Here is a 19,606-nt window from a genome sequence, read left to right as displayed (position 1 = left end):
TTTGCTGCAGCAAATGCAAAATGAAATGTGTGGTGTTGCCTCTTTGGGATGTTTTAAGTGCTGGGTTCTTCACCAGATCTTTGCCTGAGTCTGGTTCAGGAGAAGTCCACTTACAGAGGTCTGCTTTGTTTTCTTCTGTTCCGGCAGGTAGTCAGGTGTGCCGCCCACCTTTGCTGCATGGCTCTCTCCCTTGGCTGGATGGGAGTAAAGCTTTGGGAAGCCACCACAGCGCCACTCCTTGGAACCTGAGTCCTTTCTCCAAAGCCCCCATCCATCACAGCTCACCAGGACCTCTTTCCGTCTACCCTCCAGCTTCTACCTCCACCCTGTCTGCGGGCCACTCCAGTCCTCATCTTTTCACTTTCCCGCCAACCCCTCCTAAAGATGTGTCTCCAGATCCTTCCATCTCCACCCCGGGCTCCACTGGATCCAGCAGGCAAGAAGAGAAGGAGTGCATTAAATATCAGGTGTCTTTGGCCGAAACCATGAAGCTGGAATCCTCTCACTCTCGGAGCAACATGGCCTCCTTAGGAGGAGCATCTTCTTCTGGTCACCATCCAATTGCCACTTACCCTTCCTACGTTCCTGAATATGGCTCTGGACTTTTCCCCCCAAGCAGTCTCCTAGGGGGATCACCAACTGGATTTGGATGCAAATCCAGACCCAAAGCTCGTTCCAGCACAGGTAGGGTCCTTCATGGTTTCTTTCTGTTTTGGAGGAGCTGTTGGGTGGGTGGGGAAGAAGATGGGATGGTGTTTCAGGACACATTCAGAAAGCAAACGTTATCAGTGTAATGGGAGTAACATTTTCATTTTTTTAAGGTTAGAGAGCTGTAAAAAAGGAAGATCAGACTTACTGAAACAAAGATCACACAGGAGATCAAATAGGTATCTCAGAATCTTTGTTCCCAAAGCCACTTCGCACTTGGGACTTATGCCACCAGGAATTTAGTTTGTTTTTGGGAACAAAGATTCTGGAGAGTCTATCTGATCTTCTGGACTGTCAACCATGGTTTGGAGCTGAGCATCACTTGTGAACAAGCGTGCTCAGTCTTGTTCAAGAAATCAGCATTAATCAAGCTGTGACTTGCAATATGTGAAGCTGGTCAATGTTATAACACACCTCTAGGTGTCTGATACAAGCTGCAGCTGTGTCACATGCATCGTGACATCCTTGCACTAATGACACAATTTACCTCATTTGTGTCATTCGCACAATGATGAACATGATGTCACCTGCCCTTCTCTGGGTGCCAGTGAGCACGCTTACTGCCACTTGCCAACTGGGAGTTCTGGAAGATAGAAACCAAGCCTTCTGAAAGGCACCTGATTGGAAAGTATACCATCTAGTATTTGAGGAACTGCCTGTCTCCATAGGTTTCTGCCCATCTGGTGAGGTCAACTACAGTGGGCACACTATCACCTTGTAGAATCCAGGAAGTGTTGACCTAGGAAAGAGATGGCTTCTGCCCTCTAGAATGATATTCTCTGGAGATTTGTACTGCTCCCAACCTTCTGATTTTCTGTCCATTGTTAAAGACCTGGTTGTTCTCCTGGGCCTTGGGCTAGGATAGTGGTTGAGCCCTTTTGGTTTGTGATTCTGTCTCCCAATCAGCTGTGTTCTTTTCCTTTGATATATGAGCTTCTCTTTTTAATGTTCTAATTGGAAGCCACCCAGAGTTGCTATGAAGTTGAGTGGCCTTGAAATTGGAAAAAAAAAAAAAAAAAAGTATTTCCCCTGACTATTAGACAAATCCTCTGCTTATACCAGAATGTTAAAGGCAACCAATGCAAGGACATAATTTGAGATTTGGAGCTATATTTATTCTTCAGTTTGCAGGAAATAGAATTCCCTTGAACAGAGTTGGAGAAGAGAGGAAGATTCCATGTACAAGGAGACTCAAATTTTTGTCTGTGTGCTCTTATAACAGGCAAACAAACCCTTTGTAAATAGGGATCCTTATCCACAATGTAGCTGAAACCACGGGAAAGATTGTCTAATGGGATTTTTCTCTAAGCCACTTTAGCATGGGGAAGGGTCCAGATAGGGCCAGAGAGGCCCACCCTCAAACATGGACCACAGTCTACCCAGTCTGCCTCATGGGTTCTTGTTGTGGGGATAAATTAGGAGAGACCCCCTCCAAATCTATTTCCTTGAGTTCTTTGAAAAAGAACTTAGTTGACAAACTTCCAAGCAAATGCATCTAGAATCTTTGCTTACATTGAAGTCTTTGCCTCTCCTTTCCCCCCATCAAGCCCCATAGCATGGCTGCTGCTATGTTTACAAACTCTGGACATGCTTGTTTGGGAGAGAAGAAGAAGAAGAAGCAACCCTCATGGGTTTAGGTGATTTTTACTTTTGGGAAATCAATTTCAGAGTGGAGTAACTGGGACCTCCAGCATGTTATGACAGAGCTGAGAACTCACTAGGACCTGCTCATTGGCAAGTACTAGCTTAAGCCAAGGTGGAAGGCTCATTTATGTAGAGTTACAATGCATTTAGTAAGAGCAATGTTTGCAAAAATGTGCTCAATGAAGCTGCAGATTCCCCCTTTTTATCACGTATTTTTGTATTTTATCATATATTTTTTAATAGCAAGTATTTTTCTTCCTGGCTGGCGTATGTGAATTCCATTTCCAGAAAGTTTTGGGCAAGGTGTTACTTATTAAAGAACTTGTTGATATCCTACAGAACATTCTCTTTCTTTCCTATTTAATTTTGCCTCATGGGAGGTGGGAACAGAGAGTTAAATCAGATTTAAGTTGAAACACCACCTTCAGGGTTCTCTCGCCCCACACATTCAAAAAGCAGGGCAGCCTTGAAATGACTGGGAGGGGGAAGGAAGCAAATTTCAGAGAAGCAAATGCAGAACTGATGGGCCGTGCTGGAAGTTAATGTGCAGATGCCAGTTCCATATAAAAATGTCACACTCCCTGTAAGTACACCAGAATACGTGTGTATTTTGCCTCGCACAGATACAAAACTCATGATATGGATATGCAACAAAGTAAACGTGGACATTTTCATAGTAGCCATAGGATTACCTGTCCTTTACTCTGCTTCTGATGCTGTTCCCTCACAGGCAAGTTGGGGTACGTGGCCTGGGTCTCTGCTGTGAAAATGTCCACCAGAGAGGTGGTGAAGGCCAGGGCACAAGAGCAGGCCAAGATGGTTTATTTGTTGTGGAGAGTTGGCAATCCTAGAGGGACAGTGTCTGGCAAGAAAGTGGCATGTTGGCATATATGCGCAACCAGCTGAAATTAGCCAACTAGATTTTTAGCCCTGTATGTTGTGATTACATGGCCCGTGTAGTTAGTTTATGGTTCAGGGTTTTGCAGGAACCTTAGCAGTTAGGTTAATTCAGTAAACCATGGTTCATGTGGGAATCCATTGGGGGAGATAAATTGTTCTATCTGTCTGCCTGCCTGCCTGCCTGCCTGCCTGCCTGCCTTCCATCTACCTACCTACTACCTACCTACCTTCCATCTATCTACCTACCTATCTTCCATCTACCTACCTACCTACCTATCTTCTATCTATCTATCTATCTATCTATCTATCTATCTATCTATCTATCTATCTATCTATCTACTATCTACCTACCTACCTACCTTCCATCTATCTACCTACCTACCTACCATCTATCTATCTATCTACCTACCTATCTATCTATCTACCTACCTACCTACCTTCCATCTATCTATCTATCTATCTACCTACCTACCTACCTACCTTCCATCTATCTATCTACCTACCTACCTACCTACCTTCCATCTATCTATCTATCTATCTATCTACCTACCATCCATCCATCCATCCATCCATCCATCCATCCATCCATCCATCCATCCATCCATCCATCCATCTATCTATCTATCTATCTATCTATCTATCTATCTATCTATCTATCTATCTATCTATCTATCTATCTATCTATCTATCTGCAACAGCTTTTACTGTTATAACTAAAATTGACATTGCTGATATTTAAATGCACATCTTGCACATCCTTTCTCCCATCTATTCTTTTTTAATCCCTTGGATTATAGAATCCTTTATGATGGTGAAATTAGAACCCCCCCTTAATTGATTTCTCCCGGGCTCTCTTGTAAACCCCATTCCCAACCAGTTTGCTAAGTTTAGCCTCCCCCCTCCTCCGTTTCTTTCTTTGAAGCAACCTGTTGCTAAGTCACATATTTCTGGAGAGCTGATTCAAGGGGCATACTTATGTTTTTATATATGAAAGTGTGGTGTCATGGGGGGAACCACAAAACCCGAATGTGTTCCGGAAATTTTGTTTATTGGTTCAGTAACTTCCCTTAGCGAAGAGGGAAAATGGATAGAATTGTATTACTTTCTTTCAAAAAGAACGCTCTCTGAACTTCCCCCAATTCTTTTTCACATCCCAGTTCATTTTCATCTGGCCTTTTAAAGATTTTGTGTTTGTGTGTGTGTGAGAGAGAGAGAGAGAGAGAGTCAGGGAGAAGTTAAATAGAAAAACTAAAGTTTGTTTAGACTGGCTGATCTGGGCTTGTCTCCCAAGTATTTTGTGATTTGCATGAGGATATTTTACAAAGGCAGTGACCCTAAAGGAGTCTACTGTACGAGGAAGTAGTTTATACCATATTTTGGGGCAATTACTTTATGTAAATAACCACCACCCAGCACAGAACGATCTGCATGGAGGCCTCTGCCGTAGCATCGTTGCTCAGAAGTAGATCTCGCGAATTCTGATCGGACCCGTTTGCAGGACGTGTGATTCGGCTTGTTTTGAAAATCTGGATTTGAGAGAGCTGCCCGTATTTCAACCAGCCATTGCAGCTGTGCCTTCTAACATGTCTGAACTCCAGCCGCCCACAAGTTGTCATAGGTACGCTGGGGCCGTCTAACCCTTTATCTGCAGATCAAGCTGCCGCCAGAGGCACGAAAGCAGTCAGTTGGCAACCTTCGTGCTTTCCCCTCCCCATCAAGACAACAAATGTCTCGAGAGGATCCGTCTCTTTGCAGAGGGAGCAAAAACCTACTTCCGTTTGCAAGATCGTTTTATTTTCCCTTTGTTTTGCTTCCCCCCATCAATGTTCCTGCTGCAAGGAGAGTTGTCCACCGTGAGTCAGATCAGTTTTCAGGGTTTTTCCAGGGTGACATTTACTCCTCGCTGTCTGAGTAGGGGACTGTCTCTATTTAGCAGATACGTTTTAGCTAATCCAATTATTCTCAGACTGCTGCACGCGACAGTTACATTGTTTATCCAGCGCCAGGAACTTTAATAGAGTCCGGATGCGGTTAACAGTGACAAAAAACCAAAAAAAAAAAAGTAAACGAAGAACAGCCTCTTTCTGTACATGCAAGTTGACTAGAGGAAAAAGAGAGAGAAAGAGAGAGAGAGAGAGAGAGAGAGAAAAAAAGGGGTGGGGGGTGGGGAGGGAAGAAGAGGAAACAGAAAAGAAGGCAAACTCAGTCTCCAAACTGGTTTATCTGGTGATGGTGCCTGCTGCTTTTTTTCTGGTGGCAACCAAAGCTGTTGTCCTCTCCTCCTCCGTCTTATCAGCACAGAGATCAAGGCAAGGAGAGGCAGCTCGGCCGGTCCTGCCATTAGACAAGGTGGGGCTTTGGCCTTGGGCAGCAAAGGCTGTGGCGTTGGTAACAGCCCTGAAGGACCGAGTACCCTCTAAGTTAGTCTGTGCCCTTGAGGGTAGGGGTAGATGGTATCTTGCCACGGAATCCAGCTCTCGGTTCAGTATTCCTGGTATTGTTGGTTCCTGATTTGGGGCAGCAGAATGTCCCAGGGCGACTTGGTGGGCAGTTTTTAGGTCCCACAGACATTGGAAGGGGTTCTCCTGTTGAGAGCTTGGGCATAGTCCTGGTTCATCTACCTTCATGCATGTTTGGGGAGGTGGGCATCACTGTAGGGCACGAGAACATTTTGGCTTCCATGTTAGGGTGTGCTATGGCTTGTTTTCACCATGGTATGCTGAACAAGCCGTAGTGACCTGCTTTGTACATCACACGAAGTTATCCAAAGGTGGTTTGCAAACCGCCATGGCTGAATTCACACACCGGTTGGATTTCATGCAGTGTGTTACTGAATGAACCATTTTACACATCCTTTCCTCTTTGTATTGCTGCTTCTTTTTTTTAATGATGCAAGCCGCTCAATTTTGGAGTTGGGCGGCCTTGTAAAGCTAATAAAATAATTAATAATCTTCTGGGTTTGCACAATAGCTGGAACCGTAAACTAGCCAAACGGGGTTGGTTTGCCCAACCCTATGAGTAGCACAAAACAAGCATGGTTAAAACTGAGCACTTAGTGTGCTGGGGGGACAGAGTTGCTGAATTTTTAATGGAGCTGCTGCAGTGTATTGTGTGAACATAGCCCTTGTGATAAGCCAGACTGAGCCAATGAGCAGGATGACTTATTGTTAACTGTGAAACAGACAACTGAGCAGTTTTGGGGGTGTCATTTGGGGTGCATCACTCTATTATTGTTGAATGTTTAGCATGTAAGTTTCTTTGATTAACTGCTGGAAAAGAACGAAGACTTCTTTCAGTCTTCTCTCTTTTCTAGCACTAAATCAAAGAAACCTACATGTTGGACATGGTGCTTCTCTCTTTCTGTGATCCTGTTCACATCTTGTGCAAGCCATCCTACGGTTTGCTTGGCCCTGCTTATGCTGCAGGAAACCAGCGCTTGTGGTTTGTCAACTGTGTCTTAGTACATTGTGTGAACTCAACCAATGGTAGCTTATTCCATAAAGCTTGGTTAAACAAACCATGGCTTAGTGTGATGTATGACTCTTGTATGTGTGAATTAATGTGTAAGTCCAGTGGTAGCTAGTTGGAGCGGGAGTGGTGTTCTTCCAAGTTACACCACTAGTTAATTTAGCCCAGTGATGATTCAGGAGGAAGTATAACCAGTTCTGCTCAGGGTTGTCTCCAGATCTGCGGTGGCCTGGGAAGAGTGCCCCTGACATCAGCCTATCTGGCGTAATCACAGAGAGGCCAAATGCAAAGGAAAATGGGACTCCTGTATCTTTAATAGTGACATGGAAGAGAACATTCCAGCAGATGTATTTTACATGCAGTGGCTGAAATCGTTTCTTCTAGCCAGCTATTCAAGATACAGGAGCACCGTCTCCATCTGCAACTTGCCAGCCAACTACAGACAAAGCAAAGATTTATGCCAGGGTTCCCCTCAAACTGGAACCAGTCCTGATTAGTAGCCAGTTCTCTGCAATGTTCCCGACAAGGCTCCAATGAAATGCTACTCTAGAAAATTATGTGGGCAGTTTTCCAGTCCAGGCCCTTTTTCAAAGGAGAAGCATGGGGCAGGTGGTAGACTTGGCTGCCAGTCATGAAGCTAGATTTGGACCTGGTAGGTCATGGGGGATTTGCACAAACGGACTGCACCAACTCCCTGGATGGATCGCCCACTTTTATTTTGCTGTTGGCTATCCACCAGTCCTATCTCAGCCTAGGCCAATGTTTCTCAACCTTAGCAATTTTAAGATGTGCGGACTTCAACTCCCAGAATTCTCCATCCAGTCATGGAGAGGTTTGTGGGTGGGAAAGCCAGGAGTGGATTTTTAAAGTAGACAAGATTGTGAGCTCATTTCTGGGACTGCAAGCAAACTTCCAGACTAACCATGTGCTCAGAAGTATCCTGTTCCTTTATCCTAAATGTGCCTCTTTTACATCCTGGATCATCATATCTCAGGGTTCTAATAAAACAATCCATTTTGTAAGCCTTGAATCTGCCCCTTTTTTCCTCTAAAAGATACACCTCTTCAAAGATGCTCACAGAGACCCACCTCAGTATTTGTGACCTCCATTGGACCCATATGGACCAAACTAAGACCTTGTTAAGGTTTCTTCAACTTTGATAGGAAGACTTTTGACAGTTCTTTGGCTGAGTTTTCTGTATTGCAAGGGAGTTCCTAAAAGTCTGCTGGAGCAGAAGTGATGTATCCTCACAGACCTTTCCTGCAAAGGTTTTGCAAAAAGTTGTAGTAGTTGGTTGGAGGGGTGGGTGGTTGAGTAAATCCTACTTTAAAAAAAAAAAAAAAAATACTGAGGTCTCCTTCATCTAACTATTTCAAGCAAATCAGCTGCCAGTTTTAGGGAACTAGGCTGAATAGATAGCTGGCATTTCCAGAGGGCCAACCTGGAAAATGTAAGAAGTTGATATCAGATGGTTATAGATAGGAAGCACTCCATAATTTTTGTTGTTTCTGAGGTTCTTCTCATGCTGCTGCAACTTAGACAATAAGGGAAAAGGGGAACAAGGACAGGCTTCAGATTGTGGCTCAGACAGACCAAGATGGTTTCTTGCTCATTGTTAGACCACATGAAGAGTCAGCCCCAAGTATGTCAAAGAACAAACTCAGCTTCTTCCACCCAAGACTTCTTCTGGCCCCAACTTCCTTTCCTGCCTTCTTTGGAGCCACCTGCAAATAATATCACATTTTCACATTTACATGGCCCTTAGTTATATTTGGATAGACTGTATTCCAGTATGTTTTCCTTTCCGTATTGCATTTTGCCAAATGATCTTCATGTTTTGGATGAGAAGGGATGGTAGAGAGAAAGTGAGAGCACAAAAATGTTTTCAGACCCGTCAATGAAATTGTGATGATGGCTGTGTGGTTCGTTTTGTTTTTTGGCCTCTGTGAATTTCTGTGACTCCCATAGATAAGTGGTCAGCCAGGAACTCTAAAATCTCTGTGCATGAGAGTAATCACAGTTTTCCCCTTACTCTGTGCTTAACCTAAGTTTCAAGCATATAAGACTTGCAGATGTTTGTTAATATGAAAAAAAGGTAGTTACAAAAACCTTCTTTGCTAAAATGTGGGTGTGTGAAAGAGACAGCGGTGGGGAGGCTGTGGTTACAGATATATGAGCAGGCCAGGGAAGGAAGATAGCAACCTTCAGCAGTGGTCTGATCGGGTAATTTTAGATTGTGGACATAATAGTCCCACTAGAAATGGATAGGTAGGATCCAGAATAGATGCTACCCAATAGATCTGTTCTTAGCATACCTCTACTGAAATCCATAAGAACGTGTTATCTCTCTCTAACTTTATTTCCATTTATTTCAGTGGTCAACTCGAATAGTTGTTAGATCTGGTAACCCATTGTCTGTGCTGCACAATGCCTACTTTAAGTCATTAGTGGGCACATCCCCCCTTTGTGACTTATCCTGTCTTCTAGAGTCATCTACCCATGGTTGTGTCAGAATCACAGTAATGGAGGCAAGCTTTATGTTGCCTCAATAATAGCTGGATGACGCTAGAAGATGCTATAAGTTGCTACTGGGGATAAGGCAACTGAATCACTAGGCAATCCTATTTTAGCCTACTGTGCTGTGCAAACCCAGTCCTTCAGTTTATCCCGGGAACCCAGGAAACTATGTTAAATCAGTAACAAAAGTATGAGCCAGCCACAGATAAACGTGTTGTGCAATCACAGCTAATGTATACTACCTTAAATAAATTAACATGTGATAAGCCAGCCCAGCAGGATTCAGGAGCTCCTGTTACTCATTTTGCTGAGTGGATCCTAGAATATATATATCCTAGATTGGGTGCACTGATGTTAAGAAAAAAGAGTTGTTAAGAAGACCTCATAGATGGACCCATGCCTTCTAAGAGTAAAGCTGTATTAAAAAGAGCTTTACTCAACCTACTATAAGTTGGATGACAGCTCTCAGAATTCTCAACAAAGTTGAGGAAAACTGCTTTAACATAAGACATATTTGGGCTCACTTATTAAGGTCTGAAGCTTTTCTATTTAGAAAGGTGATTTCAGGAGGAAATGATGGTGATGCACGAGAACAGAATGTGTGAATTGTCTTTGATGAGATCTGAATTTGTAAATCATTTTGATTCTGCCTTTTGCACTGATTTGGAAAAGGGCTTTTGCACATCCATAAATGTCTGTCTAATCTCCAAATCAGTCTGAATCTTTAGAAGTTGATTTGGATCAAACACTTAGAGTGAATTTCCATCAAACCTTTGAATCAAATTATGCAGCTGTCAGTACAAAAATATGGTGAAAATGATTAAGATCTGCAGTTATTTACTTTCCTCTTTCTTATCAGCGGTCTTGAGTGTGCATCAATATACTACAAAAATATTATACAAGTTTAATTATTTGTAGTCTCTAGGTTAGTGATCTTAGCTTGTGTAGAGACATCTGAGTGTGTCTGGAGGAAATCTGGGCTTTGGTTGTGCAAAATATGCCAGAACTGAGAGTCCTTCCTTGCCATTAACAGGGAAAGCTACCTATAGCATGGATAGGATTGAGGCTGGCAGCCTATTCTTTTTCTATTTTACTGAAAAGTCTTATGTGGAAGCCTTAATTTCATGGATCTTGTTGATTGGGGCTGATGAATACATGCAGGAACTGAAGCTGTAGATTTAATTATGAATGAGAATTAAAAGGTATGTCAGAAAGTATGAATTGGTGCCATCTAAATTGTAGGTGCATATGAAAGTAAGAATTCGTAGGCTAGTGATATTTGCATGTGAATGGTGATGACAGAAGAACCAGGGATGAGTTTTTGGAAGAAAAAGTGCAAGATTCTGCAATTCAGGAGAAAAAGGTTATTCTGCTAGGTGATATGAATGGAGGGTAGAAATGAGACAAGAGAATACAGAAAAATGAGTGAGCCATTTGAAGAAGCAAGAAGGAAAGAGAATGGCAGCTGTTGAGTATCTGCTTAGAAAATGGCCTGTTTGTTTCAAGTACATGGGTTAAGTGTAAACATATTCATACATACAAATAGCCAAGAACATGAGTATAAATCTGAAAGCATGATCGATCTGATTGCTTATCATTAAAGGCTGAAATATTTAGTGAAGGATAAGAAAACAATGAAGGGATTTGAATATGGGATATGTCATTGGTTGGTAATGTCAAAACTGGATCTTGGAGTAAAGTGGACAAGAAGAAAAGGAAAGAAGTGAGAGGAACTAGAGTGGCTATAGGAAGACCAAGTACAAGTCATGTTTGAAAAATCGTTAGAAGATAGATAAGCAGAGGAAATAGGATGTGGAAGCTGGTTGGAGTAGAGAAAAGCACTGTGTCACAGAGAGGCCCGGAAGTATGTGGAGTTTTGCTAATGGAAGGTATGAAAAAGAATGCTTGGTAGAACAATGAACAGAAAGTAGCTGCGGTAAGAAGCTAATGTATGTAAGAGGATACAGACAGACAGACAGACAGACAGATAGATAGATAGATAGATATTGTAATAATGTATATCATGAGAAAAAGAGAGTTGTAGAGAACAATGAATGGGTAAGACTAAAGAGGCAGAGAAAACACATAGTGATTTTGAGAGAAACAAAAATGTATTTTCAAAGTGGTGAACTGGGCTGAAAAAGCAGCTTCCAGTGGAGTGAATGGACTTAAACATGAAAGTTATGGAATGAACTGGGATGAAACTGAACCGAGGGAATGCAGGAAGAAATATTTTTGAATTTGTAGGTGAATTATCATTGTGCACTGAAGTGTAATTGAAATGAATCCTGTGAGTGTCAGTGTCCAAGAAAAAGTGAGGAAAAGGAGGTCAAAATGCTATGAGAATGTTGAAGGAGGAGATGGTATAACTAGGGAAAGGTTAAAATATGGATGTATGGAGTGGCTTTGCAGCTTGTTTACTGCGTGTGTAAAGACTGCGTCCATGTATGACTGAGGGGAGTCGAGATGGCGAAGGGGCAGTATACACCATAAAGAGCTCCAGCAATTCTAGATTTTTCTCTCTGCCTGCTGTTATTTAACCCACTGCAGAAGGTAAGACTCTGTTAGTCACAGTTGAAATCCAAATTTCCCTGCCAGCAGATGTTAGATGGGGAACGGCTCTAACAACGGATTTCCCCAAAAAGGCAATAACAGAGATTGAAAGAGAGAAGCTACACCAAAACCCCAAAAAACGATGACGAAAGCACTCTGAACAAAGAAAGAACACTGAATCTAATCAACTTACACTATACTTGAGAACTTCTTACGTATGACAATTGGAAGAATACCATTATTGTTCATCTACAGCAGTGTTGTCCAAACTTGGCCACTTTAAGATGAGTGGACTTCAACTCCCAGAATTGGCTGGCTGGGGAATTCTGGGAGTTGAAGTCCACTCATCTTAAAGTGGCCAAGTTTGGACCACACTGATCTACAGAAACAGAAAGATAGTGACAGTAAATGCATAAACCCAAGGGGGATTAGTTTGCTGAGTGTGTTTGGGAAGGTGTTTGGCAGAATTCTAATTGAAAGGGTACAAGTGGGGTCAGTGAGCAAAATTTGAGAAGTGCACTGTGGCTTAATGCTGGGTAGGGGTGTATAAACAGGATACTTTCTCTTCAGCAGGTCACTTATATGTATGAAAGAAAGCTTACGGTATGTTTGTGGATTCAGAGAAAGCCTTTGATAAAGTGCATAGGCTTGAATTATGGAATATTTTGTACAAGGACGGTGTTGAAAGTTGATTGCTGAATGTGATAGACATTTATTTATTTATCAAATTTATATAACCGCCCATCTTACCAGTGAATTACGATGGTAGCAAAACATGTGAGAATTGCTGGAGTGCTTAGTGAATGGTTTAGCATAGAGAAGAGAGTAAGACAAGAATTTGCGATTCCCCCTTATTTGTTTAATGTATTTATGAATAACTGTATAAAGAATGCTTATAGTGATGTTAGAGGTGTGTCGGTTGGGGGTGTGAATATATCTGTGCTTTTGAACACAAATGATGAATGCTGACTGAGAACATGAATGATTTGCAGCAAATGTTAAATAGGTTGTATGATGCAACAATGAGTATTTTGGTCTGAAAATGAATGAATCATAGACCAAGGAACTTCTGTTTGACAGGAAAACAGAATGAACAATGGCAAGTTATATGTACATGGCAAAAAACTAAAGCAAGTAGATGAATTTGTGTCCCTTGCTAAAATGTTGCTAAAGATGGGCAAATGAATTTTAGGTTTTGCAAATATCGTAGAAAGATAGTGAGTGAACTGTAGTAAAGAATGAAGCAGAAATAGGAGAATGTAGTTCTGCCCACTTTGTTATACAGAAGTAAGAGTCGAGTCAGGAGAAAGGTAAAAATAAATTGCATGAGATGGGAATAGGTTAGTTTAGACGTGCATGCAAAAACAGGAAGAGATGAGATCAAGAATAAATGGGTGCTGAATGAATGTGAACTGAATATGAAAGAGTGATTGGTATAAAAGAAGTACTGGTTGCATAGAAAACAATGAATGAGGATTGCATTGCAAAATTGTTATATGAAGGAAGGGTGAATGAATTGAGAGGAGCGGAAGACTGAGGAAATAGTGGTATAGAACTGACAAGATCCTCAGAAACAGCGAGAAGTGAGAAGTGTAACTAACAAAAGGTAGTGTAAGAAGTGGTGCATGGATGATATGGAAGCAGTTTGTAAGACAGAAGGCAATTAATTGTGCTGCTATAACTAGATTTAGCTTATGTTTCCTTTTATTTTTTTTTATCTCACGCCTTCCCTTTCTTTGGTTCACTATTTCTTATTCTACTTTGCACCCTGCATAATGTTCCTTAGCCCAGTCAAAAGGCAATAGTGTGATGGGTGTGTATGTGTATGTCTATGTCATATATAAACTTTCTTAATATGAGGACTTGGGACCATCCATTTGAGTAGAATGGCAAGAGATGATCTGGACAGAGAAAAACTGATCCTCTTTCATAAATACAAAACCTTTTAGTGGGATTTGGACACAGATGTCCATCCTTGATGTCAGAAACTTTAAGTGATCTCTTGTACATGAGAGGCGATATAACATATCACCTCCATGGCTGGATTCATACCCTAAACCCAGATTAACAGAACAAAGTTCCTGTGTCTGTATAATGAGCTGTGCCAGAAACAGACCTGATGCCCTGATTTACACAAGGCAAGGGCTGGGCTTCCCACTGTATGCTAAACCCCAAACTACCCCCCCTTACTAGTTTAGCCAAATGGGTTTGTTGCCCACTTGTTTACTATGCTCATATTTTGCTGGATCTAGCTGACTCGTGGCCATTTTCTGTGCACTAGTGATAGTGTATGAGATCATAGTTCCCAAACTCAAAGCAAAATCCCAACTAATAGATATCCAAAATAAATTTAAAAAGGCAATCTTGGGAACAATTGCATCTAACCAAGGTGACCCAACTCTCAAAGACAGCTCAAAAGAGGTCTACCTTAGCAACCGCAATGAACAGTGCCAAGCTGGATATAATTTTGAGCTCCAGAGTGAAGCAGTTCCATGCCACCTCAAGGAAAAATCTGGTCCTGCTCCTTTCTTCCTCCACATTTTGTTCTGTTATACTGGGTGAACTTAGCCAACCTTTTCCAAGAAGTCATAAATCATAAGTAGGCAGCAACGAGGAGCTATATTTGCATGTGTGAATTAGGTCTTCATTACAGGGAGTGTTGTTATCATTATGTTTATATTTCACCTTTTCTCATGTTAGGCAGTATAGGATCCTTCAGAGTTATGCCCCTTGTGCCCAGACTAAAACTTGGTGGGTGTGGTGTTTTGAAAGATGTTACTTCATTGATTTAAATCTGTTGAGTGTCCCCAAAAGTTCCAGTGGGTCTTTCATCACATCAGTCCTCCACATTCACTCTGGATTTTGCTGAAGGCTAAATTTGTTGGCAATATCTAGCTAGATAAACAAGAGAGCAAATAATAAAACCCCAAAGCGAAAATTCCTTTGGATGCTTAGTATGAACAGGACATTTCAAGTTCACATTAAGTTTCGTTTTGGATGGAATTTGATGACGCCTTTGTTTAGAACATACCAGGAAGAAGAGGCCGAGACCAACTCCTAGTGTAGTCTCTCAACCAGAGATACATTTTTCAAAAATGGAAAAGTACAATATGTAAATAGGGAGCCATATCTATCCTGATATAGTTTACTGGTACAGTGGCTTTGCCGATGTCAGTTTCCTTATGAACTGAAACTGGGTCAAGTCCAAAGAATACTTGGAACTGGATCTAAAGAAAGCTGACTTCAGGATTCATATTAGCAGCCATCCTCCTCCTTTTCATTTATTGTCATTGGTTTTAACTTTATGGCCAGCTGTGTCTGAATCAAGGCTTTATCCTAATCTAGTAACCCTCCCTTGCATTTGCTGTAGGTTGTAATAATGGATTATCTGTGCTTGGATCTGCCTTTGAAAACTCTTTGTAAACCGCAGTCAGTCCAAACTGCAGGTCGTTTGGCTTGCATTGATTACCAGTCTGTTTTCCAGTGCAATTCCAGGTGCTGATTACAACCTTTAAAGTCCTAAATAGTTCCTCCTCCCACTTAAATCAACATTTATTAATATAAGGATACCTGGCTTGGTAATTGTGCCTGAGAAAATGGTCTTGGAATTTTAATTGATGCCATCTTACATCATTAGAAATAGAGTTTCCAAATGACAGGACTCAATAATTGAGGTTTATCCTGCATTGGCCAGGCCTTATCTGGGGTATGATGCCCATTCTAATAGCAGCATTTAAAAAATATTCAGAGAGACTGAAGCAGGTGTGGAGAAGGGTAGTGAGATGATCAGGAAATGGAAATTAAGAAGTGATTGAAGATAATATGTCTAAGTCGAGGAGAGGAGGGATACAATAGCACCCTTCAAATTCATGAAATGGTATTATGTAGCAGAAGGTCAAGATGGCTTCTCCTCATTCCAGAGTGCAGACTATGGAATAGTGGTTTTACGTTACAGGAAGACAGATTCCAAGTGGATGTTAGTAAAAGCTTCTTAACTGTAAGGTTGACAGTGGGGCCAATGACCCATAGACAGGTGGGCTACTGTTCCCTGGATCTTTTCAACAGAGGTTGGACAGTCATATGTTGGGGTCTGGGTGCTTTAATTTGTATCCCTGTATTGAGGTTTGGACTATTTATATATTTTACTTGGTTTATATGCTGCTCAAATTATGCCTGACTTTTGAGAGGTTAAGACTTCCGAACAGTAATATGATTAAAAACTAAAAACACAGCAGTATAACAATATAACTCACTCAAGCACTGAGAAAAACCAAAGCCCATACACACACACACACACACACACACACACATATACATACACACACACACACATATATATACATACACACACACACACACACACACACACACTCTTCCAGGGCCTACTGTAGGTTCAGTGGCTCTTTCCAACTCTATAATTGTATAAAATGGACTTTTTAATACTTCAGGTATCTTGGAAGCTAACCTGGTGGCCCCATACACACAGAAGCTCTTCCGCTATTCCTACACTGTGGAACTCATTATGATCCACTTGCTTTTGAAAATTTAATGCGTAAGAGAAAAATGTAGTTTTCTTGTATTGTTTGATCTGCTGGTTTGGATTAATGAACAACTGGACACACCGTATGTAGCTTTCTAAATTTTTTTGGGTGCTTTAAAAATTGGACTTACTTTAATTTAGCTTTTTTATTGCTAGGAGCGCCTTATAGTAATACAGTAGGAGATGTTAAGTATCCTGACCAGTCAGGATACTTAACATCTCCTACTGTATTACTATAAGTCCATGATAATCAGTAAATCATCTCTAAAGAATAGCCAGGACTCAATGGGTGATTATCATAATACACTAGACTCAGGTAAAATAAAACCATTGGACAGTTTATAAGTCATCAGGTTGTAAGAATCCAGTCACTGTCTTACCATGTTGTGTGAAACAAGCCATTGTGTTAAGCTATGATATGATTTCTTTGGGGACATTAAAAGTTCAGTAAACACAACAACACTCTTTGGTTAACTTGGGCTTAGGGGTTTAATTCATTGTATAAATCCATCCTATACGTGCAGGGGTGTCTATTCTTTCCAGGGTTCATGATGGGGAAGGAGTCCCGCTCCCAGATTGTCCAGAGACAGATGTGAGAACAGTACAGTGCTCATCTGGACCAGCTGTGAAGGTCTGGGGAGAGGACTTTCAGTCATTATTAGTTAGATCCATCTGCTAGTCCTACTGACTTCTGTGAAAGAAATTGAAGGAAGAGGTCACCTCAGCTTCTTGATCTGCATCTCAGGCAAGAAAAATGCCCTGGGCTGGTTCTGAGTTATATTTTAAACATTCAAAAGCAGAAGAAATGAAGGTACTGCTGCAGAAGTGCAGAGCGCCACTGCTCTGAGCAGCTAGGAAGCTGTAGGTATCAAGAAAGGGCTGGGAAAAGGGTTTTCAAACTGGAAGAGAGTAAATCATCTGTCATACATGCCAAGGATCTTGGATTCATTCTCCCAGCATCTCCTAAGCAGGATCAGACTAGGCTAGATGAACTTAAGAGACTGACTCAAGATGAGTCAACTTCCTATGTTCTTGTTCAAGAAATTAAGCATGATTAATCAGTGGGCTTTCTGGCTGAGAATTATGGGGCTGGAGGTTCCAGCTTTAAATCACTTTTAAATTTCTTTGGCCAGATGATTCCAACCGGGTACCTTTGGAACTCAGAAACTGAATGGACAGGGATGCATTTAATCTCCTTAAAATATGGAGTTGCAGAGAGCATAGAATGTGGGCCATTAAACTGAATACTGTTAAAACTGAACCAAGAACATGGGCTACGAAATCCGAGAAGATGTAATACTAATGGTACACTTGTTAATTGATTGCTTTTATAAAAGGGGTCCCTATATAAACGGAGAGAGACAAGATTAATAGAAGAGGACCTGAATCATCTTCTAATACTAATAAGTATTGGTATAACTGGGTGGAGGAAGCCAAGATTAAATAGGAGGCAAATCTAGGCTGCGTCAGAGGAAGATCTTGACTGCTGTTTATTTAGGTCAGGTAAGAGATCAATGTGGCAATTATGCAGTGGTTTCCTAACATGCGTTTCAGTTTCACTTGTAAATAGAGTTACCAGGTTCATTGGCCTATACCTTTATATGTCCCAGATTGTGGAAATTGGATGCAAAAATTCTGTCCTTCCCATTCAGCTTTTTGTCCTGAATAGAAAGACACTTCCTTTTCTAGGACAATTAAAACTCAAGAGCTGTGTGAACCAGAGCCCGATAGAATTGGTATCTTCTTAAAAGCATATCTGTGATATGAGAACAGTTTGATCTGCCAATATTGTCCCTGGATTGAGAATAGCTGCTGTCTGTTGATCAAGCTTAATAGAGGCAGTGGGGCAGATGAGATCTGATTCCCCCCTCCCCTCAAACTGGTTATCCTATTTTCAAGAAGAGTATGCTATTCTTATTAGCAACTATGGCTCGATAAAAGAGTCAGTGAGAAGGAAGTTGGAACTTTCCTAGGGATTCAGAGCAGTCTTTCAGATAGGTTGGCAAGTTTAAGGGAATGAGAAGATGACATCAGATGAGGGTGGATGGGATCAAAGAGATTATAGGATTGTCCTTGGAAAAGCTCTGAGATATTGCTTGTAACAAGTTGAGATGTAGGACATTTGTTCGTGCAGTCTCCAGGAGTCAAACGAGACTTACCAATTAGCTAATTTAAAGGCATGTTGGATCAGTCTTTTAAATGCTTAGCAAGTTAACATTCCTTCTTTACCAGCATTCCTTCCATCATAGGGGGGGCAGAAGAATGTTTGCTAAGTGTCTCGCTTAAGATGTTAAATTTTCCCAGTTACTTTCTGAGCCTAATGCATCTCACAAGGATATTGTGACAAGAACAAGATGCAGAATCACAGATGTCCCGTCCTTTCCTTGTTAATTTCAGTGCAGCCACCTCTTGACAGAGGTTTCTATGCCTTAAATGCTATTGATGGGGGAAAACAGTCATAGGTTGTTAGAAGAATCAAATTAGGATGTAAGAAAACAGAGGAAGGATAAATGTTCAGCTATAGTGGGAAAATTGATGCAGTGAAGTGTTTCCTATGGATTTCTAAGGAATGACTGTAGAATTTAGAAGAAAGCTTCTTTAACTTCTTTTGTTCTACAGTGGTAATAAGTAGTTTTAGATCTTGGATTTCACAGACTTTCACATACCACCTTTTAGGTGCTTGTAACATATTGCTTCAGTCAGAGGTATTGTTGGGACCATACCGGTTGGGCAAAGTTTACAGGCATCATGAGATGGAAGGGTTCCAAGTTCAATGTACAGTATATTTCTTCTTCCTCCTTCTCCTCCTCCTTGCCAGCTGTGGAGATCCAGTTGTATCTCTCTCTTCCAGTCTTTGGAGGACTCCTGGAGAAATGAAGTTATCATATTTTAGACCTGTATGAATCAGGTCTGATTTGATCCAGTTTGTCAGTTGGGAAACCAAATCATTTAATTGGCTTGGAGTGCCGAATTGAATCACTTGTGTTTAGTTTGAAAAAAAGGTCCCGTCAAATTGTAAAAACCAATCTGGAGGCATCTAATTTGATGCTCCTAATCAAATAAAAAACTATTCAGTTAGCCCTGTTGAAATTCTGACCTGAATATTTGGTTGTTCACCCCAGTTGGATGTGACTGTTGTTTGTACTTCACCACACCTAAAATATTTTAGAAGTTAAAGAAAAGGGAGAAAGAAAAGGGACAGATCTGAAAAATCTTACAAGCTTGTCCTTGGGAGCAAATAGCGAATGAAAGAGACATCTATTTGGAAGAAGACTT

General features: G+C 41.2%; 1 protein-coding gene across 4 annotated transcripts in view; it reads left to right on the top strand.

The window, feature by feature from the left end:
* The window catches only part of GATA3 (GATA binding protein 3), a 47,642-nt gene that overhangs the window by 8,028 nt on the left and 20,008 nt on the right, over positions 1 to 19,606 (top strand). For all 4 annotated transcript variants that reach the window (XM_025173090.2, XM_025173089.2, XM_088141403.1 and 1 more), the window contains exon 2: positions 148 to 684. In XM_025173090.2, coding sequence (XP_025028858.1) covers positions 148 to 684 — 537 coding nt within the window. The remainder of the gene's footprint in view (positions 1 to 147; positions 685 to 19,606) is intronic.

The sequence above is a fragment of the Python bivittatus genome, unplaced genomic scaffold (genome assembly GCF_059951505.1).
Source record: "Python bivittatus isolate LINGU-HERP-01145 unplaced genomic scaffold, Pbiv_v1 ctg000330_np1212, whole genome shotgun sequence".
Taxonomy (NCBI): Eukaryota; Metazoa; Chordata; class Lepidosauria; order Squamata; family Pythonidae; genus Python; species Python bivittatus.
The sequence above is the reverse complement of the archived record's forward strand: the minus strand, read 5'-3'. Positions and strand labels throughout refer to the sequence as shown.